The 22,428-nt window shown below is 38.4% G+C and overlaps 1 protein-coding gene and 1 pseudogene across 1 annotated transcript in view; one reads left to right on the forward strand and one right to left on the reverse strand.

Annotated features, from left to right (window-relative positions):
* The window catches only part of DHX15 (DEAH (Asp-Glu-Ala-His) box helicase 15), a 68,643-nt gene that overhangs the window by 32,117 nt on the left and 14,098 nt on the right, over positions 1-22,428 (reverse strand). The window contains exon 3 of the mRNA XM_006866296.1: positions 13,613-13,806. Coding sequence (XP_006866358.1) covers positions 13,613-13,806 — 194 coding nt within the window. The remainder of the gene's footprint in view (positions 1-13,612; positions 13,807-22,428) is intronic.
* On the forward strand, positions 19,359-20,823 carry LOC102826008 (annotated as a pseudogene).

The following is a 22,428-nucleotide window of genomic DNA, read 5'->3' on the forward strand; positions in this document are numbered from 1 at the left end:
TTTAGCTTCTCTACGCTGGAGAGCAAGTTTCAGAGTCTCCTCTGACATCCATTTTGACCTTTTCCTTCTTTCTTGTCTTCTTAATGACTTTTTACTTTCTTAATGTATGATGTTCTTGATGTCTGTCATCCCACAGCTCTTCTGGTCTTCGGTCTTTAGTGTTTAATGCATCAAATCTGTTCTCCAGATGATCTCCAAATTCAGGTGGAATAAATTCAAGGCCATATTTTGGCTCTCGTAGACTTGTCATACGCATGTGTAAGAGGTTATTGAAAATACCATGACTTGGGTCAGGCATACCTTATTTTTTCTCAAGCTGACATCTTTGCAATACATCGTATTTCTTGACAGCTGCTTCTGTGAGTGTTGATACAAACAAAATGAAGTCTTTGACAACTTCAATCTTTTCTCCACTGATATGGATGTTGTTTATTGGTGCAGTGGTGAGGATGTGTTGCACAGAGGGAATTACAAATTGAGACAAAACCAAAGTCTCTTATTTGTTGAATGTAAAACCGTGACGATCTTGTCATCACACATCTCAATAAAGTTAAAAAAAAAAAAAAAAATACAAAAATACAAAGGACCTTATTACTTTTTAAGGAAAAAAAATAACTGGTCACTCTTCCAAAGCATCTGAGTTTCCAGACCTTCCTGGATATACAATATGTTAAGTAACTATTTGCTTCAACAGGGAATTCCAGTTTAACCATATTGAGCCTACCAACTTCCTATTTTAGTGGGATTCTTATTAGGTGTAATAGTTTTCTAATTGGTAACGGGGGGGGGGGAGTACATATCAAAAACACAAATAATGGTGTGGGGCCATGGGTTAATGCACTGAACTGGTAAGTAAGTTTGAATCGTAAGGTCAGTGGTTCAAGCTCACTAGTCGCTCCTTGGAAACCCTATACAGGGTCGCAACTTACTTGACGGCACTTAACAGACCTACTGGATCAGAATATTTGAAGGGGCATGGCAATGCGTGTTTTTAACAAGCTTCTGTGTGATTCTGATGCATGGTTAACGTCTCATCCGCAATGGGTCAGTGTAAACTAATCAGTTAAAACAAGAGACAGATTCAACAAAGTAGTATAGGTTTCCAAACATGGCTACTTAATTCAAAGGTGAACAGAGCTTGAGTATTACTTAACAAAAACATAAAGACAACATGCTAAATCCTACCAACCTAGCTTATTAAATGTTTTTGTTTGTTTTTTAAATTGTGATCGGCATGTACAGATAGCACAGCACAACCACCAACCACAACCATAGTACAAGCCAATATCAACTGATGCCAGTCATTGGACGCCACCTGTTCCAATTTGAACAACACTTCCCAAGTTGTCAGTTTCAAAGAAAAATTACAAACAGAAAATCAGGGAGATCAGAAAGGTAGGAAATGATTTAGCCAAATCAAAAGCTAGATTAAAAACAAAAAATGTTATTCGTATCTTAATGAGTACCATTAACTGATCAATGTTGTAGTTATAAGTAATGAAAACACAAGAGTATTTGGGTTACGGGGGAAGGTGGTATACAGTTGTAAGATAAACTTCATGAATCCCTACTTTAAACATACAGATACTACCTTTCCCCAAATTCCAGACTGAGCAAAGAATGACTGGAGCAAATATTTGGCCAGGGTTAACATAAAACACAGACATCATAAAAGTAGTTAGTTCACAAATCAAATTTCTGCACAGCATGAACAACACACTGGACAAAAATTTCAATGTATGGGAAGAGCTCCTAAGATCATTCGAAAAAAGGCCAACCAATCACAGAAAGTGAATACAGAATAAGAAGAGATAATCAAAATTTCATCAATTCTATACTGCTCAATTCTTCTGTAGTCTTCCCTATTCACTGTCCAAATATTTCTTCAGTTGCCTCAGCTTGAGAAATGCTGAGTGTGTTCTTCCTTTTTGGTTTTCCAATGTCAGGTCTGCATATTTCGTTATATTTGACTTTGTCTTCTCAAGCTGACCTTTGAAATTTTCTGTCCAGCTCTTATACCTCCTCAGTTCTTTCATTTGTTTTAGCATCTCTATGCTGGAGAGCAAGTTTCAGAGTCTCTTCTGATATCCATTTTGGTCTTTCCCTTCATTCTTGTCTTCTTAATGAACTTTTGTTTTCTTCCTGTATGATGTTCTTTTTTGTGATATCATCTCACAACTCTTCTGGTCTTTGGTCTTTTGTGTCTAATGCATCAAATCTGTTCTTCAGATGATCTCTAAATTCAGGGATAGATACATTCAAGGTCATTATTTTGGCTCTCATGGACTTGTTTTAAGTTTCTTCAGCTTCTGCCTGAAATTGCGTATGAGCAACTGATGGTTTGTTCCACAGTGTGCCCCTGGCCTTGTTCTGGCTGATGATAATGGAGCTTTTCCACCATCTTTTTCCAGAGATGTAATCATCTGTGTTCCATCTGGTGAGGTCCATGTGCATAGTCTTCTTTTATGTTTAAAAAGGTATTTACAATGAACAAACCATTGGTCTTGCAAAATTCTATCATGCAAGCTCCAACATCATGCCTATCACCTAGGCCATATACTCCAACCACTGATCCCTGCTCTCTGCTTTCAACCTTTGCATTCCAGTTGTGAGTAACTATCAATACACCCTGATTTCATGTTTGATCAATTTCAGACTGAAGAAGTAGGTAGAATTATTCAATTTCATCATCACTGGCTTTTGTGGTTGGTACATAAATTTGGGTAATAGTGGTATTAACTGATCTTCCTTGCAGACATATGGATATGATCCTATCACAGACAGTGTTGTACTTCACAACTTATCTTGATAAATTCTTTATGATGAATGCAACACCATTCATTTTCAATCGGACATTGCTGGCACAGTAAACCATGTGTTTGTCAGACTCAGAATGGCCAATACCAATCCATTTCAGCTCCCTAATGCCTAAGATATAGATACTTATGCATTGTATTTTACTTCTGACAATTGGAAATTTTCCCAGATCATACTTTGTACATTCCATGTTTTGATTATTAATGAATATTTATAACTGTTTCTCTGCATTGAGTTGTGCTCCATCAGCACATGAAGGTCCTGAGGGCTTTTCTTCATTTGTATTATCACAGTCAACTCTGCTTTAAGGAGGCAGCTCTTCCCCAGTTGCATTTTGAGTGCCTTCCAACCTGAGGGGTTCATCTTCTGGCACTATATACCGGACACTGTCCCACAGCTCACCAGCCACTACTCAGAAACCGGATCCAGGGTCACAATGGGCCGAAACTGACTCCACAGCACATAACAAACAGACATGAATGTTTTAAATCTGGGTGACCCAAAATAGTAAACGGAATAAGAAAAAACTTTGGGTCAAAGCCCAGGAATGGCAGATTTAGAAGAGGTGTGGCGAGCTCTTTCAGAAGTCTGATATAAGACAGTGGTTTCCACCTCTGCTTGTATAGAGATTGGGTTGCTTATGCAATGCTCATGCTGGCCCTGTGGTCTATTAGAAAGAGTGAGTTTCTAGCAGGGTTTAACTGGTGATTTTTCCTGTTAAAATCAACGCTTGATTCAGCCACATTTTAAAAACTGGGATCCATTTTGGTGTCACAGCTACGAGTGAACTGGTTTAAAGCCCTGGTTTGGCGCTGCAGGATAACACAATGGACCACAAAGTCAGCTTGAACTGCAAGGTGGTAGGTGTTTTAAACCCACCAGCTGCTCCTTGGAAACCCCAGACAGCGTTGCTATGAGTCAGAAATGACTCAACAGCACTTAAACACAAGTACAACAATCTAGACAAAAAGAAAGTCCAAACACATCAAACAGCATCTGTTACAGGTACAATTCTCATCATTCTTTATTCTCAGTTAAAATGTTTATGATCAGCAGACAAACATATACAACTTTATTTTTGAAAACACATAAAATATAGTTGGTAAATGTTTCAAGAACTTATATTGGTAGAAAGACGCAACCAAATGAGTTATTTTTCAAAATATACCATATATTCTTCTAATTTTCAAAAGCGTTCTTCCATCCCCACAACAGATTTTATACATGTGGAGTCCTAGTGTGGTACTCTAGAATAAGCACTGGACTGGTAACCACAAGGTTGACAGTTCAAACCCACCAGTGGCATGGATGTGTAGATTTTCATTAATTAGCAGACCTGATCATTTTCTAAGCTGTTGGCGCTGTGTAAACAAAGAAATTATTCTGTAACTTTCCAAGTGAGCAAATATTCACAAAAGTCAAGAATATTCATTTAGACAACGTTGTTAAATACCATTCTGACTCACAGCCACCCTACATAGGGTTCCCAAGGAGCAGCTGGTGGGTTTGAAGTGCCAGCCTTGTGGGGTTCGCAGTCCAGTGCTGATCCTACAGCTCCACACCAGGATTCCATTCAATTCTACAGACCTTCAGAAAATCAAGTTTGCGGTCTATGAGCTAACACAACCAAACCACAAATCCACTGGTATTATCAAGTTGATTCCCACTCATGGGATAGAGTAGAACTGCCCCATAAGGTGTTCAAGGCTGTAATCTTTAGAGAAGCACAAGTCAAAGTTTTCTTTCTCCTGTGGAGCAGCTGGTGGGTTTGAACTGCTGACCTTTTGGTTAACAGCTGAGCTTCTAATCAGTGTACTACCAGGGTTCCTTTTATGTATTAATGAAAGCCAACAGAATTCTACTTCTAGGGTGACTACATTAATTTCTAAGTCTCCAGTAAGAATTACTTTAAATGCCAAGCAATTACATTTATTCTTCAATTCTACCCCTTTCTAAGGGTCTAGTAAAATTATATTCACATAACTACAGTGCTACACTTGAATGAAAACAAAGTTTACCATATAATCAATGCTCAGTACATCAATTTCTAATTAATGATCACGCAGTTAATACTCTTCAAAGTATCACAGCCTTGTTTCCACCTTATTGAAGTCTTATGAGAATATTTGCATTCATTAATTTATTTCACGTTGTTGTTAGGTGCTGTCAAATCAGTGAAACAACCTGGCTCTCTCTCAACCTCACAACTGTTACATTTGAGCTCACTGTTCCCGTCACCATGTCACTCTATCTCACTGGGTTAGAGAAAGTACCTTTCCTTTTCTTCTCTGACCCTCCACTTTACCAAGCTTGATGTCACTCACCAAAGACTGATCTCTCGTGACATGTCTAAAGAACACGAGGTGAAGTCCTGCTACCTTCACTTCTAAGGAACATTCTTGCCTGTATTTCTTCCAACATTTGTTCTTCTGCCAGTCCAAGGTAATTTCAATACTCCTCGTCAATACCATAATTTTCAAATGCTTTGATTCTTCTATGGTCTTCTTTATTCATCTTCCAACTTTTACATGCATATGAGGTGATTAAAAATGCCATGGGGCTTGGGGTCAAGCTCGACTCAGTCCTCCAACTCAACATCTTTGCTCTTCAACTTTAAAAAGGTATTCTTTTTGCAGATTTGACTAGTGTAATATATCTTTTGATAGCTCTAGTAGCATAGTGGTTACGAATCGGGCTGCTAACCTCAAGGACGGCAGTTCGAAACTACCAGCCATTCCAGGGGAGAAAGGTGAGGCTTTGTCTCGGAAACCCTGTGCAGGGTTACTATGAGTCGGAACCGACTCCACAGTACTTAATAACAACAACAACCTTCCATGAGATGGAGTCCTGGTGTGGCGCTATGCATCAACCTGTGAAGTTGTTTGAACTGCTAGGTCAGTGGTTCAAGCTCACTAGCTATTCCTTGGAAACTCTATACAGGGTCGCTATGGGTCGGAATTAACTAGACTGCACTTGATGACAACAACAACTTCCATGAGAGCTGATTGTGGCTTCAGGCAAAATGAAGTCCTTGACAACTTCAATCTTTTCTCCGTTTATCATCTTATTTATTGGTCCAATAGTGACAATTGAGGTGCAACCTATATTTGATCTTCATCAGTATTTCAAGTCCTCTTCACTTTTAGCAAGCAAGTTTGTGTTATCTGGACACCGCAGGTTAATGAGTCATCCTCTAATCTTAATGCTAGGTTCTTCTTCATACAATTTAGTCGTGTGGTCCAATGGCTTAATGCAGTGGACTGCAAAGTCCGGTAGAACCACAAGGTTGGTGGTTCAAGCTCACCAACTGCTCCTTGGAAATCTGATACAGGGTCGCTATGTGTCAGAACAGACTTGATGGCACTTAACAACAATAAGCAGCCTAGGTTGGGTATACAACTGAGACTGTGCTCTGGGATCTACTTCCTTTTCATTCTCTTCTCATCTATGTGAAAGTGAACTTGTCTTACTGAAAATCCACTCTGGAACTACTACTTAGCTCTCAAGCACTTAGCACTTCAGCCTCTATTGAATTCCGAACAGAGACATTCTGAACCATCCAGCTTCTTGAATGGAGCAGTGCTTGCTATTAGGTTTCCTTATGAAAGTGCTACAAAAACTTCATGGAATTAAATACAATAGAACTTTTCCATGAACTCTTTGAAACCCCAAAATATTTGCTTAAATGTTTTATATCTTCCTATATTCCTTTTTGAGATTAAAAAAGTTATTCTACAAAGTTTGTTATCAAGACAGTATAGAAAATGTAATTTAAAAAATACTTTTATTGTAATTTCGGTGAAAGTTCACAAAGCAAACTGGTTTTCTATTTTAGAATTCATACACATTTTATAACATGGATTGCAATTCCCACAATGTAACAACACTCCACTTCCTTCCAGTTCCTGCCTCCTAAACTTCAATCCCTGGGCAAATGCTGACCTTTGACCTCTACCAGTGACTGTTGCAAAGCTTGTGCGCGCGTACCTCTTCCTAGTGTTATTGTTCATCTCATAGGAATCACGGGGACCTTGCTGATTTGTTTAAAACTCCTCTGCCTCAGATCTGATGACATGGAGAGACAGAGCAGCTGCGGACTCTAGACTCAAGGAGGGAGAGGGACTGTATGCTGGTGGCCAGAGGGCTGGCAAGCAGGGTGTACCCTTTGGTTGTCTGAATGGTTATATATTCCTGAGTGCTTTGAAGTACTACATCCAAAAAAAACCCAGAGGGATTGAAGCAAATGCTGTTAAATGATGATTCATGGAGGGATTGTAATCATTGCAATGAAACAAAATATGATAGGATGAATGTAAAGCTGCTGTTCTCCCATGTAAACCATCACTCAATTCACAATAAAAACTCAAAGAAAAAAAAAAAGGGCACTGGAAAGGTGGTGTTCTTGTTTGGTGCCACTGAGTCACCTCTGTCTGATCCACAGCAACATGAGGCACAACAGAAGAAAACACTAGCAGTTCCTGTGCCGTCATCACATTTATCATTGCACCTGCTGCTGCTGTCACTGTGCCAATCGATCTCATGAGGGACTTCCTCTTTTTCACTGATGCACCACTTACCAACCATGTCCTTCTCCAGCGACAAGTCCCTCCTGATAACATGCCCAAAGTATGACAGACCAAGTCTCACCATCTGTGCCTCTAAGGAGCATTCTGGCTGTATGTTCTTCTGAAACATATTTGCTTGTTCGTCTGGTTGTTCATGGTACTTTTAATATTTATCTCCAACACTATGATTCAAATGCATTAATTCATTTGATTGAATAAGGTCTGCCTTATTCACTGTTCAAGTTTCTCATGCATATGAGGCAACTGAAAATATCATCCAACCGACAGTTTTGCTCTTGAACATTTTCTAGAGTTCTGATAAAACAGATTTCCTAATGCAATATGGTACTTAATTTAAAAATTTTTTTTTTTTACTTTGATTGTGAATTGAGTGAAGGTTTATAGGGAGATCATCAGTTTTATATTCAACAAGTCATACAGTTTACTTCATCTTTCCATCCAAGTTATCCCATTTCTTTCTGTAGTTGTTTTAACAAGGTATTTGCAGTAAGTAAGCCATGTTCTTGAAAAATTCAGAAAAACAAAACCCAAAACAGTTGTATTAATTCTACGGCACTTAACAACAATAACAAGTATATTTAATCACCTAGCACTATGCCATCTCAGTACCAAGAGATGATTAACAAAATCAGGGAAAATCTTTCTATGAAAAAGCTACACATTCTTCATTCTCACGCCCACTCTACCTTGTAGCAAGAAATACAACAAAGCAGTCACACTTGGCGGCGGGCAGACTTTCCTTCTCTTGTTGCCCTTTCCATCTCACTGCATTCAAAACAAGGCAGGTTTTAAGAACAAGATAACAGATACACACACAAACCTGTCCCCAAGAGTTAGGAAGAGACACAATGTCTTTAACATTTCCAAAACGATGTGGTTCACAAATGCTGACTTCCTTTCAAAGTTAGTTATTAAAATCAGTTGGATTCTTAAAAAATATGCAGACTATTGTGCTTTCTCAGATAAGAGCCTTGATTATTCCCTTCAAGAGGGGAAAAAACCCTATAATGTTGTTATTCCCTCTGCCTAGAAAGTTTATTCCCTGACACCCCAATTCCAATTCTGTCTAAGCACCACTTTCAGTGCAGACCCTGACTTCAATGCCACTTCTCCAAGAGAAGGCCTACAGGAGCCCTGGTAGGGAGTGCTGTGGTCAGGTGCTCTGTTGCTAACCCACAATCTGCATCTATAAAGATTACACTCTTAGAAACTCTATGGGGCAGTTCTACTGTCCTACAAGGAGCGCTATAGTGTTGTTGTGAAGTACCATCGAGTCGGTTCCAACCCAGGGTGACCCTATATAGGGTTTCTGAGGAGTGGCTGGTGAGCTTGAACTTGTGGTTCAAACCAACTTGGCAGCCCAGTGCATTATCCCACAGTGCCACACTCCAAGACTCTGTAAGTAGGACTTAGTGACTTATTTTGGATTCCTGGTGTGGTGCTGTAAGATCAGCACTGGACTGCAAACCACAAGGTCAGCAGTTCAAACCTACCAGCTACTCCTCAGAAATTCTATACAAGTTAACCATAAGTCAGAACCAACTCGATGGAACTTAACAACAATGACATTTTTATTACTATTTCTTCAACAGAAGGTGTGGGACAAAAAGCTAGAACTGGCCTTTTGCACCAGTCTTTTTGTTAGCATTTAAAGTGCTCCTGCTTTTCCAAATTGACAAGGAGACTTCACACACAACCCCCCTTCCCCCAGCCCAAGAATAGATTTCAGAATGGGAGGGGAGCCCTAGGGAGTCAACCATCCATACACATTCATTTGACTCGCCCAGATGGCCTGTGGTTCCCGGCACGCATATATATGACTTGTAAGGTGCCCTGAGTTCTGGAGGAGCTTCCTGAAATGGGAAGGACAATAGAGGCCCTGTGCCTGGAACTCTCCCAGATCATGTTTTGTATCCATGAATTCTGTGAGCCACTTGATGTGGCTAACTCAGAGAAAGGGCTGTGCAGGCAGTCAGAAGGAAAGAGCTCATCTAGCTTGTGAGCAAGCTTTTCAGGGAGAAAGGAAGAGGACTGGTTGGTCTGAGGTACAGGGAGACTCCTGAGTCTACTGCTAGTACCCCATGTCCTGGTCCCAGGTAACCAGAGCAGCTCTGACCTAACTCTGGGAGGTTAGGGAATGAGAGGAATTGCCACAGAAGTGGTGGGTAACAAGGAATGCAGACATGGGAAGGTGAAGCCTGGGTCCATTTCCAGGTGGGAAGTGAAATCCTACTGATCCTTTCGACCGTGAGTGATACAGGTTTGCCTTTAACATGCTTCTCTACAGTGTAGTTAATGATGGCATTGCAAGAAGGCGGCCCTGACTTCCTCTTCCTTTCCCAATCGGAAAGAGTGAATCCTCAAATTAGATTTCCAGATAAACGACAGTACTCAAGGCTCACAGACACACATGCAATTTGGCATTTTATATATATGTCTGTATTTTGCTTTATGAGGACAAAGACACTTACTTTTTACTACTAAAATTGGTACTTTGTACAACAGACAGAAAGCAATTATTATCTGACTGAATGACTAAGCATTATTTGTGAAAATAATCAGCTTCTCAATATTGCTTTTAGCTCAGTAATTTTGTAGCTTGGGAAAAAAACAACAAAAATTGAATCAGATCACTTAAAATAACAGTAAGAGTAACTACTAAATTAACAATTTCAAATACTACAGTGCTGTTTCACAAGAACAAGATTTTCAAATAGTTTTTCTTCCCTAAAAAATATCAGTTCCCTTTAAAAACTAAGTAAGTATTAATTTCTTAAAATTTGCTACAATGCCAACTATAGTCGAAATACTTCCTAAAATGTACTGCAAAGGTGGCACCACTCATCTGATCCCAGGTGTTAAAAACAAGAATCAGCCTCCTCTCTGCAACAAAATGGTTTATATGGAAACATATTTTTTCACTGATTCGACTGTTCTTCTTGAGTTACCTCATGATTTTATTTCTATTCATGATTTCCATTCCAGTATAGCAGGAGAAACCTACTGAAAAGGAATACTTCCAAGAAAGAAAGAGTGGGAGAAGTAAAACATACAAGAAACAAAATATATAAATCATTCGGCAGTTGGTGAATGTGTCCACTGGAACTAGGCAGCTAGTTAAAGCTAGTCTTGTGGCGCTGTGGGGTAAGCACTGGACTGCAAGGCTGATTTGAACCGCAAAGTGGTAATTTCATACCCACAAGCCGCTCCTCGGAAAACCCAAGACAGAGTCGCTCTAAGTCGGAACCAGCTCAAAGGCACTTAACAACAGTTTGCTAACTAATTCATACATTAAGGCGGCATTTCTGAACCGGCATGGGTGGTCCCAACACTGAAGAGACTTTGGGTCTTTTTAAAGAATCTTTAGGTCTTTCATCTGTATAGAAACAATCTAAAGATAGACTTTTTTACATTTATTTAGCCAAAATATTCTCAAACAAACTTATTTAATTAGTAAACAAGTAGTTATTTAGTGCTAACAATGTGTCAAGGCAAGATATATGATTTGTTTCAATTGTCCTATTTTGTGGTGCTATAGGACAAAGCATTGGACTACAAAATTGGTGGTTCAAACCTACCAGCAGCTCCTTGGAAACCCTATACACAGTTGCTGTATTCTGTGGCACTTAACAACAACATGGTGAAAACTCGGGAAAAACACGAGGCTTTCTGCCCCTGCAAAGGTTTATAGGCTCGGAAACCCTACACAGGATCGCTATGAGCAGGAACTGACTCAGCAAAACAACAACAAATGGTCAACAGTGGGAAGGGCATTGGCCTGTAAGAATCAGCACTGGATCACGGCAATGTAACGATATACAATAGGGTGAATGTAAAGCAAACGTGCTCCCATGTAAACGATCACATCATTCACAATAAAACATTTAACAAAAAGCAGCAGCAGCAGCACTGGACTGTTAACTGCAAGGTCAGTGGTTTGAGCCCATCTACCGCTCCACGGGAAAAAAAATGAGGCTTTCTGGTCCTGCAAAAATTAACAGCCTCGGAAACCCTATACAGGGTCACTATGAGGTGGGAACCAACTTAACGGCACTTAACTACTACATTGACAAGCACTGGAAAATTTTTTTCTTTCAGCTAACTTACAGTAATAACACATGATTTTTATATGATCCCAGCTCTGTGGCAGATTCTAACCTTATGCTTATCTAGAATAATTCTTTTAAATATCACTGTGCATTATCTTCAGTTACATATAAGCCAATGCCATTCCCTATTAACTAACCTAAAATCTTTCATAAGGACACAACTTTTTGAAAGCCTATCCTTTCTCTACTTCCTACTATCTACACAAACACATTCAGCGTCAAAATTTCATACAACTTTCTTACATTCCACTTTCCAAATTCTACTCTTCCCAATCAACTATGGCTCCCCAATGCATAGTATATCAAATGTCTGAATAAGATTATTCCGCCCAAAGACTAATAGGGCCCTTTAATATCTTCTAGTCCAGGAGTGTTACCTGTTTTTTAAACAGGACTGTCATGCGCTATGGTTAAAGGCTGGAGTTTGGTGAGATCACAATGTGAAGTGGGGACAACTGTACAACGCTATGAATGCAATGAATGCCACTGAGATGTTCACTTTACTTGGATAAAATAATCATCAGATACAGCTGAGCACACACTCATGCACACAAAAGCTCTGGAAAAATTTTTTGTCAGTTACAATATACTTAAAAGTTTTCAATAATGTGATTATCATTAAACTAAACGGATTTCTTAAGATTTAGATTTAAATATGCCTCATAAAGATTTTTAAATGCAACTGTTATTAAGTATAAACTGTTCCTGTAGTTAAGTGCTGTCCAACCTGTTCCGACTCACAGTGGCCCTGTATAGGATTTCTGAGGAATGGCTGGTGGGTTTAACCCTTGCAGTTAGCAGTCTAGTGCTTATCCTGCAGCTCCATTATAGAATTCATTAGTATGAAGTTCTAATAAAATAAGATAAATGCAAGGAAGTGTGATTGGCTATCTGGATTAAGACACTGAAATATTCACAGATGAAATTCTGTATCTCAGACTCGCTTCAGGACAACATGGAACAATGAAAAAGGTTAGGGTGTATATGAAATAAGATTGGCTGTGGCTGAAGATGGCCAATAAACACAAGCAGTGCATTATACTGGTTTACTTCAGCAAACACTGGAATTCCCCATAAAATGCATAGATGAGACCAGGCTTTTTGTCTCATTTATCATACAATATTACATAACTCTGCCATCAAAGATATCTATTGTTCATGTAATGTTCTAGTCCAAAATTGTCTTTTACTTGACAAAGATATTAAGAATAAGATTATTTTAATACTACATAAAGAACACCATATTTTATACAAACAACACAATACATTTTTTTTTTTTTTTTTTTTGCAAACCGTGCAGCCATCTTGTACATTAGTTCCTTGTGTTATACGAGGAGGCTTCAAAAAGTTCATGGAAAAATGGAATTGAAAGATAATGTCATTTTTCCATGAACATTTTGAAGATCACTTATGTGTGGGCACATACGTTGAAAATACTCTAAGTAACAAGAAGAAAATAGGGTTTTTCAAAAGAAATGCTATCAGGCTACATTTCACTACTTCTGCAAATTATAAGTATAAAATGAAAAATTTTAAATTAAAAAGTTAAAGAAAATGAGAAAAGAGCTCAATATGGTAAATCAGTCATCTGTACCAGAGCTATAATGAAGATAAAAAAGAACTTTGAGGAGAATCCAAAAGTATGCACCAGAGCAAAAATTCCTCCTTTTAGCTCATAATGCATGTATGGTTAATAGATGCATAATTAACATTAAAAGTCCTCTCGCCCAAATAAATCATATCCCATCCTACAAATCCTTCTTGCTGAAAATAGTTGTCTTTTACTAAGATAAATGACTAGTTTACTATCACATTTAAATGATACATCAGAAACCTTCTATTAAAATCAGATGTTACATAATCATTAATATTTCAGCTAAGATACAGAACCAAGTAAAGTTTAACATCTGACTTTAGGATTTCAATTTTTGCTTTAATAGCTATATATTCCTATCAACAAAAATAAACCATGCGGAAAGTCACAGGATAAGTCTGAGAAGTCTACTTTGGCCTATTAGAAATTTAGAACTAGATAGTTCCCAGTCTAGTGACAGGAAACTAAAGCAAAGCAAAGAACCAATTTTCAAATACAGTACTTACTTAAGAATGGTTTTTGCACTACTGCAGTCTTCAAATCGAATGGAGTAACCAACTTCCTGGCCCAACATCACATCCATTTCATCAGCAACTCTTTGAGCCACACTCATTGCAGCCACTCTCCGAGGCTGAGTGCAGGCAACTCCTCTCTTGGGTCCTGGTAATGAACGCATGTACTCCACACACCACTGTGGAATCTATCAAATAATTTCACATTTAAATTAATTCTGCTCGGCCTGCACATCAATTATGTTTAACATAAAGCATCTTATCTCATTCCAATAATTTAAGAAACAAAATTCAATTAGGCATATGACAAACAGAATGGTTTATGGCTTAATTTATAACATAAGCTCTCTAAGCTAAGGGTCAGGCATAACAGTGATATGATATAACTGCACTCCTGACTGACAAGGTCCACTGAGGCTTTGATAAATGTGTGTATGCATGACAAATTCAATTTTGTAACAAATGCTAACTTCAAAACGCATTATAAGAAATTATAGCTTTTAAATTCCTATACAAGTTACACAAATGCAGGTAAAAGTAGAAATCATATATTCTTGTAGTTATAAAGCTCTACCTTTTCATTCAATTGCATTTGGTTTGTAAGCCAGTAGAATCTGACTTCAAACACATAACCCTTTTGCACCTTCTCATCCCCTTCTACCCTCAAGAGGGAGGTGGACAATGACAATCGTTTAAATACTACAAGTCAATATCCACCAAGGCCTAGAGGTCTAGTCAGCAACAGTAACACCACTTCCTTGAAGCAAGGAAGAAAAAAAGGACAAACCCAAAAAAACCAAGCCCACGGTGGTTGTCATAATAGTGCACATCCTCCTCCCTGTTTCAGTGTCAACAGAAGCAAATAACTCCTCTAAATGTCATGGTTCTCCTCTAGTCACTAATTAGAAAAAGAACCAGAGTAAATGTCCAGACATCCACACCAACAGCAGGAATCAACTGAGACAAAAAACATGACCATCAAAGCCTTCAAAGATTCCAACAGTCCAAGAACCATGGCTTTCCCAGTATAGTAGCTGTACAAATACACCTGATAAAGAATGCTGTTGTTATTGTTAAAAGTGCAGTGAAGCTGCTTCCGACTGATAGCGACCCTGTATAAGGTTTACATAAAGTGACTGGTAAGTTTGAAATGCCGTCTTTGCGGTACAAACTGATCTTCAGTCCAGTGCATTATCCTGCAGCTCAGTTGCTAATATGAAGGGGCTTCATAAAGTTTATGGAAAAATAGAACAGAAAGGTAATAACATTTTGACACCAACTTTTTTTTAAGTCTCCTTAAGGATACTACATTTTTCCTCAGGTCACTTCTCCAATCTTGGATTAACTGTTGTCATTGACAAATATTTGAATGGGAGAGCAGATGGTAACAATGCTCTGCTTCTTTAAGAAATCCAATAATGCTATCTTTGTATAAAAGCTTCCAAGTCTTGAATGAACAAAAACATACTAAACTAAAATGGCAACTCTGTGGAGACTTGAAGATCCAGGTTTAGGTTGTTTTCAACAAAACTGATTACACAGTCATTTCAGTAAAACTCTCATAAAACTACTAATATATATGAAAAAATTTAAAGATCACTGGCCAATTCAAGATAATCAAGTTCTCAAGGAAAGAATGTTCACTAATGTTTGAATTCACTTCAAGGAAATGGAAATCTTGCCTCATTTAATAAAGACACAGTATATACAGTCAATATATCAGCTCTCTCTATGCTCTTCAAACACCAGGGATGCCAAAGAATCTATTTACTGTATTTGAAATATACACTGAAAATCGCTAAAACATCCATTTGTAACAATAAATTTATTCTACCTTAACAGGAGTTCTGGTATGACACTATAGGATAAGCACTGGACTGCTAACCTCAAGCAGAAGCGCTATGAGTAGGAACCTACTCAATGGCACTTAACAACAACCACCTTAACATATGTAACATTTTCTACAAAAACACATTTTCCAAACAACTAACCAGTTTCAGAGTTCATTCACTGAAACTACTGTAAGTTTCTAATGTCTGGTGTTCAAGAGACAATACCTGGATTCTCATTTCTGCTTGTACATTCAAGTACATTACAACACACTGTTTTGGTTGAAATACTAGGAACTAATGAAAGGATTTCAGGAACTTTTATGGGTTCCCAGAAGTATCTAGAAATTTGATTTAATGCATCTATCCACATTTAATAAAAAGAATAGCATTAGGTAGGGAAATAGGTTTGGATATATCCAGGCTACTGGCTTGTTTAAGCCAGTAAATTAGTTCCTTTAACATTTCAGCTCAGCTTCTTCCCTTCTACTTAAAGCTAATCTCATAAAACCTAATTCTGAACCTGCTAAGTCTTCTTTTACACTTTATCCTAAGCGGTCTGATCTAATCCCCAACTTCTAATATTCCCTCTATATCAACGTCTCCAGACCTAGTGATGATATCTACCTGAAGAAGGAACTAGCAAGACAAAGGCCAACTCACCAGTCTCACCTGCACCACAGTATTACCACCTTCACTCATACCCTACTCCGGGCCAGGCCACACAATGACTGCCCTTCTCATATAACTTGTAGCCCTGCTAAGCTGTCGTTTTGTCTAACGTAACTTCAGTTTCTTATATATATACACACAGCTATGTCCTGGTGTGGCACTGTGGGTTAATGTGTTGGACTGCAAAGTTGTTTGAAGCACAAGGTCAGCAGTTCAAGCTCATCATACACTCCTCGGAAACCCTATACAACAGGGTCGTTATGGGTCGGAACCAACTCAATGGGCACTCAACAACAACAATGTGCACACTAAATTATAATATGCTGTATTTCAAGAGGTTTGGTGTAGGGGAAAGAATTGTATCGATTTAGTATTTCTTGTAGATTACTGAAGTTACATTGGTACCTAACTTACCTAAGGTTGTAAACTACAAGCTCTTAAATGCAATCAATATTTATGGCAACAAATGAGACAAATATACAAACCATACATAAATGCAAAGGAAAGGGAAACTAAAAAGGCTCATTACAATCAACCAACAAAACAAAAAAGCAGGCAATACTAAATGACAAAGGCAAAGAAGGAAAAAGACACATACAAAATAATTAACAAATGGTAGAAGTCACTTCTGATCAGTAACTAGTGAATTAAGTAATCTAAATGCTCCAATCAAAAGGTAAAGCATAGCATATGAATAAAAAAACTACCCAACCTATGCTGTTTACAAGACGCACCTTAAACCCAAGGACAAACAAGTTAAAAATCCAGGGATAGAAAACATATGCCATGCAAATAACAACCAAGAGAACTATAGTGGCCACCTTAATATTAGACAAAGAAAGTAGACTTTAAGATCAAATCAGACAGAAGAAAGAAAGATAGGCATTATGTAACAAAAAGATCAATCCATAAGATTTAATCATCTCGTGTGTGTGTGTGTGTGTGTGTGCATACACACACATATATATATACACATAACATATAATACCCAACACTTAGGGCACCTAAACATTTAAAACATGCACTGAAAGAACTGAGGGGAGTAAGTCAGTTCTACTTCAACATAACACTTTCAACATTGGAAAGAACAACAAAGAAACAGAGGCTCTGGCTAATACCATAAAGCAACTTTACTTAAAAGCCATATATAGAACACTCCACCCCCAAACAGAACCAAATATTCTACTCTAGTGCACACAGATCATCCACCAAGATACATTACTTTAGGTTACAAAACTAGCCTTATTAAGACTTAAATCAGACAGTCTTTTCTGTGTCCACAATGGAGTAAAGCTAAAAATCAGCAGAAGAAAACCTGGAAAATGTTTAAAACTTTGGAAACGAAACATCACACTACTGCACTACTAACAGATCAAGAAGAAAGTAAAAAAGAAACCGTGAATTTCCTAATGAAAAGGAAAGCACAACATACCAAAACTTTTAAGATGCAACAAAGGCAATACTCAACATATAGCAAAAAATGCCTACATATAACAAGAGGAAAGAGAAGAGTAAACAAAGCCTAAACCTACCAAAAAGGGAAATAGTGAAGAGAAGAATAAATAAAAGCAAAAAGAGAAAACAGAATCAATACTAGAAGTTGATCTTTGAAAGGATCAATAAAAGACAAACCTTTAACTAGACTGACAACAGAGAAAAGATGCAAATACCCAAAATAAAAATGAAAGAGGATGTATTACAATTGACCTAACAGAAAGAGAATTATGACAGTATGCACAATTATATGAACACCATTTATTGAGGCGACTCTTTCCACCTTGTCCAAAATCAGCTGACCACAGATGTGTGGTTTTAATGCTATCTCAGCTACAGTAAACAAAACGGCCTGTCACTGGCACAGAACATTATTAACAAACTGAATAACCTGATGAAATGGACAAATTCTTATAAGCACACAACCTACCCAATCTGACTCAAGAGGAAAAAGGAAGTCTAAACAGACCCATATCAACAGAAGAAATCAAATAATAATCCAAACCATGCCAATGAAACAAGTCCTGGACCAGATGGTTTCACTGGGGAATTTTACCAAGCATTTAGAGAAAAACTGACACAAATATGGTTAAAACCCTTCCAAAAGGTAGAAGGACCACTCCCGAATTCATTCTATGAAGCAAACATAACCTTGATACCCAAACTAAAGACACTATACAAAGAAAGAAAACTATAGGCAATAATACCTCTTACGAGTAATCAGCGTAAAAATCCTCAAAAAATACTACTGAGCAGAATCCAACAGTACATTTAAAAGGCACACACCAAGTAGGACTTCTCAATACATCACACCTATAGAACAAAGAACTAAATGATCAACTCTATATACATACGAACAGCAACTGAGAAAATAAATCGTAACACCCTTTTTTAATGAAAACCCTAATTAAGATTGGACGAGAAGGGAAGTATCTCAGTCTGATTCAGGGCATATATGAAAACTAAACAGCCAATTTTATACTTAACTAGAAAGACTGAGAGTTTTACCCTTGAAATTGGGAATAAGAAGAGTGCTCGCTGTCAGCACTTCTATTCAATATTGTATTAGAAGTCCTTGAACAAAAGAAGTAACTACCAGCTGCTCCATGGGAGAAAGATGAGGTTTTTTGCTCCCGTAAAGATTTACAGCCTCGGAAGCCCTGTACAGGGTCACTATGAGTTAGAACCTAATCCACGGCACATAACAACAACATGGGAGTCCTGGTATGGCGCTGTGGGCTAATGCATCAGACTGCAAAGTTGTTTGAACTACAAGGTCGGTGGTTCAAGCTTACCAGTTTCTCCTTGAAAACCCTATACAGGGTCGCTATGGGTTGGAATCCACTAGACCACACTTAACAACACAGGAGTCCTGTGCACATTTTCAAGATGGCAAATCCGGTAGATGTGCAGTGAGGAGCTCTGACAACAACACAGAATACAGGACCAAGCAGGCTCAGGACGATGCTAGAACTCTGAACCACATTAAAGGAATATTTAGAAGCTTGGAAGGCTTACAGCTAGGGGCATTTGTAGCAGAGTCAAGAAATCAACTGCTTTCTAATTCAAGATGCTCAGCTGTTCCTGAAGCCGCCATCTTGGGAAAGAACAAGCGGGGGAAGGACCAGAACAGCCACGAACACCTGACAGAACCGCGGAGATACAGATGTGGCCATTCTTTTTTTGGGTATCTGTTCATTGGTCTCTCGCTGTCTGTGCACCTCCATGCTGGTGACTGGAGGGGGATGCCTGAGCGAATGGACACCCCACCGCCACCCCTGAAGGGCTCACGTACACATGTGCACAGATCCCCCTGAAATTTAAAGTGAGTTTCCACTTAAAACCAAACGGCCACCACTTGTCTGTCACTTGGTCATACTGTGGTGGCTTGTGAGTTGCTGTGATTCTGAAAGCTATGCCACCGGTATTTATATACCAGCAGGGTCACCCATGGTGGACAGGTTTCAGATGAGCTTCCAGACAAAGTCAGATTAGGAAAAAGCGTGTCATCACACTACTTCTGAATATTGAGTCACTGAAACCCTTATGAATAGCAGAGAAACACTGTCAGATATAGTGCCGGAGGAAATGAGCCTCTCAGGTTGGAAGGCACTCAAAATGCGACCGAGGAAACTGCCTCCTCAAAGTAGAGTTGACCGTGATGACAAGAATGGAGTAGAGCCCATGGGAGAAAAGCCCGCGGGACCGTCATTTGCTGATGGGGCACAACTCAAAATGAAGAGAAACATCCACTGAAAATTGGAACATGGAATGGACAAAGTATGAATCTGAGAAAATTGGAAGTTGTCAAAAATGAAACGGAATGCATAAACATCAATATCTTAGGCATTAGTGAGCTGAAATGGACTGGTATTGGCCATTCTGAATCTGACAACCACATGGTTTACTGTGCTGGGAATGACAAAGTGAAGAAGAATGGTGTTGCATTCATCATCAAAAATAACATATCCAGATCTGTCATGAGGTACAAAATGCTGTTTGTGATAGTATTATATCCCAGCTGGCAGGGACCGCTGAGAATGAGACGATGAGGACAAAGACGTCAAGGAAAACTGGGATGATGATGATGAAGAAAAGAAAGAAGAAACTGAAGACAAGTCAGAAGTAAAAGTTTCAGAAAAGAAATAAATAGCCAAGAAGATCAAAGGAAAAGAACAGCAACAAAAGAAAAAGCAAGAGGAAATTAAAAAGAGGTTAGGTGAAGCTGAAGAACCTAAAGTGCGAACACCAGCAGAACAACTAGCAGACAAACTGCGACTGAAGAAATTATAGGAAGAGGCAGACCTGGAATTAGCAAAAGAAACTTTTGGTGTTAATACACTTTATGGAACAGATGCTAAGAACCCATCTTCAAGAGATGACTTCACAGAGTTTGGGGAGTTACTAAAGAATAAAATTACACAATATGAAAAGTCACTATATTATGCCAGCTTTTTGGAAGCCTTAGTTCGACTGTGTATTTTGTTCAATGTGTGTATTTCATTGGAAATTGATGACTTAAGAAAGATTACCAATTCACTGACTGTGCTTTGCAGTGAAAAACAGCAGCAAGAAAAGCAAAGCAAAGCAAAAAAGAAGAAAAAAGGTGTGGTTCCTGGAGAGGGATTAAAGGCTACCATAAAAGACAATCTGGCAGACTATGGTGGTTATGATGGAGGATATGTACAAGACTTTGAAGAATTCAAATGACCACGTTTCATCTTCTCCTGGTGTCTTCTTTCTGTTACCCACAATCCCTTCAACATGTAGCACAACTTCCTTTCCTTTCAGTTCTGCCAAATGCTACAATCAGAAGTGCAGGATCTTTGTGCTGGTTATTTAACCCCTTGACTCTTAGGTGCTAATGTACGAATGAGGGAACTTGGACCTTGCTACTAAGCGGTTAAAATCAGGAACCTCAGTTGCTAACTAAATCACAGTAAAAAACAAAAGGAAAAACCTAACAATGTTGTCATTGTTGCTATCTGATTCCATAGCAGCAGTCACTAAATTAGAAACAAGGTTGCAACGTGACAAATTGTGTAGTATTTACCAGCACCTTTCAGTAATACAGCCTTAACCATACCTCCTTGAACTACTTCATAACTTGTCAAGAAAAGCAGTTTGCAGCCAGGGCATGTGGTGTGTACCTAGTATTAAAATTGCTTTGTCTTAAAATTGAGTGTGAGGATATTAAAATTACATTGTGAAGAAGACTGCTTATCTCAGAGTGAAGATACTGCAACCAAAAAGCCACTAGAGTTTGATACTTAAAAATAAATGACTAAAACCCTACAACTTTGAAACTGAAAGTTAAACCTTCACTGCATCTCAGGCTGTGGCATCTCTTGAGTGCAAAGACTGTCAAGTTCATATTTATCAGAATATTTCTACCGATGGAATGCTCTGGATGAGGGAGGGAAACTTCCCTTGTTTTAACTGCCTGGTTTAAATGTCTGAGAAGCAACTCCTTTGTTCTCCTAGACTGCAATGGAACAACTTTAACAGGGTTTTTGGCATTTCCTTTTCTTTATAAAACATGCTCAATAAACTGCAGCAGTTAACTACAGTTTGATAAATTGTAATGTTAACAATTATGACATCTGCAATGTTTTATAAAGCAACTAATTTAATAAAAAATAAAATAAACCTCCATATCAGTAAAAACAGGGCCAGTGGCAGACTGTGGAACAGACCATCAATTACTCATATGCAAATTCAAACTGAGGCTGAAGAAAATAAAAACAAATCCACGAGCCAAAATATGACCTTGAATATATCCCACCTGAATTGAGAGATCATCTGAAGGGCATATTTGATACATTAAACCCTTAAGCGGAAGACCAAAGGAGTTGTGGGATGACATCAAGAACATCATACGTGAAGAAAGCAAAAAGTCATTGAGAAGACAAGAAAGAAGGAAAAAGTCAAAATGGATGTCAGAAGAGACACTGAAATTTGCTCTCCAGCGAAGAGATGCTAAAGCAAATGGAAGAAATAAGGAAGTCCAAAAGCTGAACAAAAAATTTCAATGATCAGCTCAAGAAGGTAAAGCCAAATATTACAACAAAATGTGCAAAGATCTGAAATCAGAAAACCAAAAAGGAAGAACACACTCAGCATTTCTCAAGCTGGGAAAACTGAAGAAAAATTCAAGCCCTGACTTTCGTTATTGAAAGGTGCTCTGGGAAATCACTGAATGATGCAAAAAGCGTCAAGAGAAGATGGAAGCAACACACAGAGTCACTGTACCAAAAGGAAATGGTTAACGTTCAACCGTTTCAAGAGGTAGCATAAGATCAAGAGCCAATGATA

The sequence above is a fragment of the Chrysochloris asiatica genome, unplaced genomic scaffold, assembly GCF_000296735.1.
Source record: "Chrysochloris asiatica unplaced genomic scaffold, ChrAsi1.0 scaffold00089, whole genome shotgun sequence".
Taxonomy (NCBI): Eukaryota; Metazoa; Chordata; class Mammalia; order Afrosoricida; family Chrysochloridae; genus Chrysochloris; species Chrysochloris asiatica.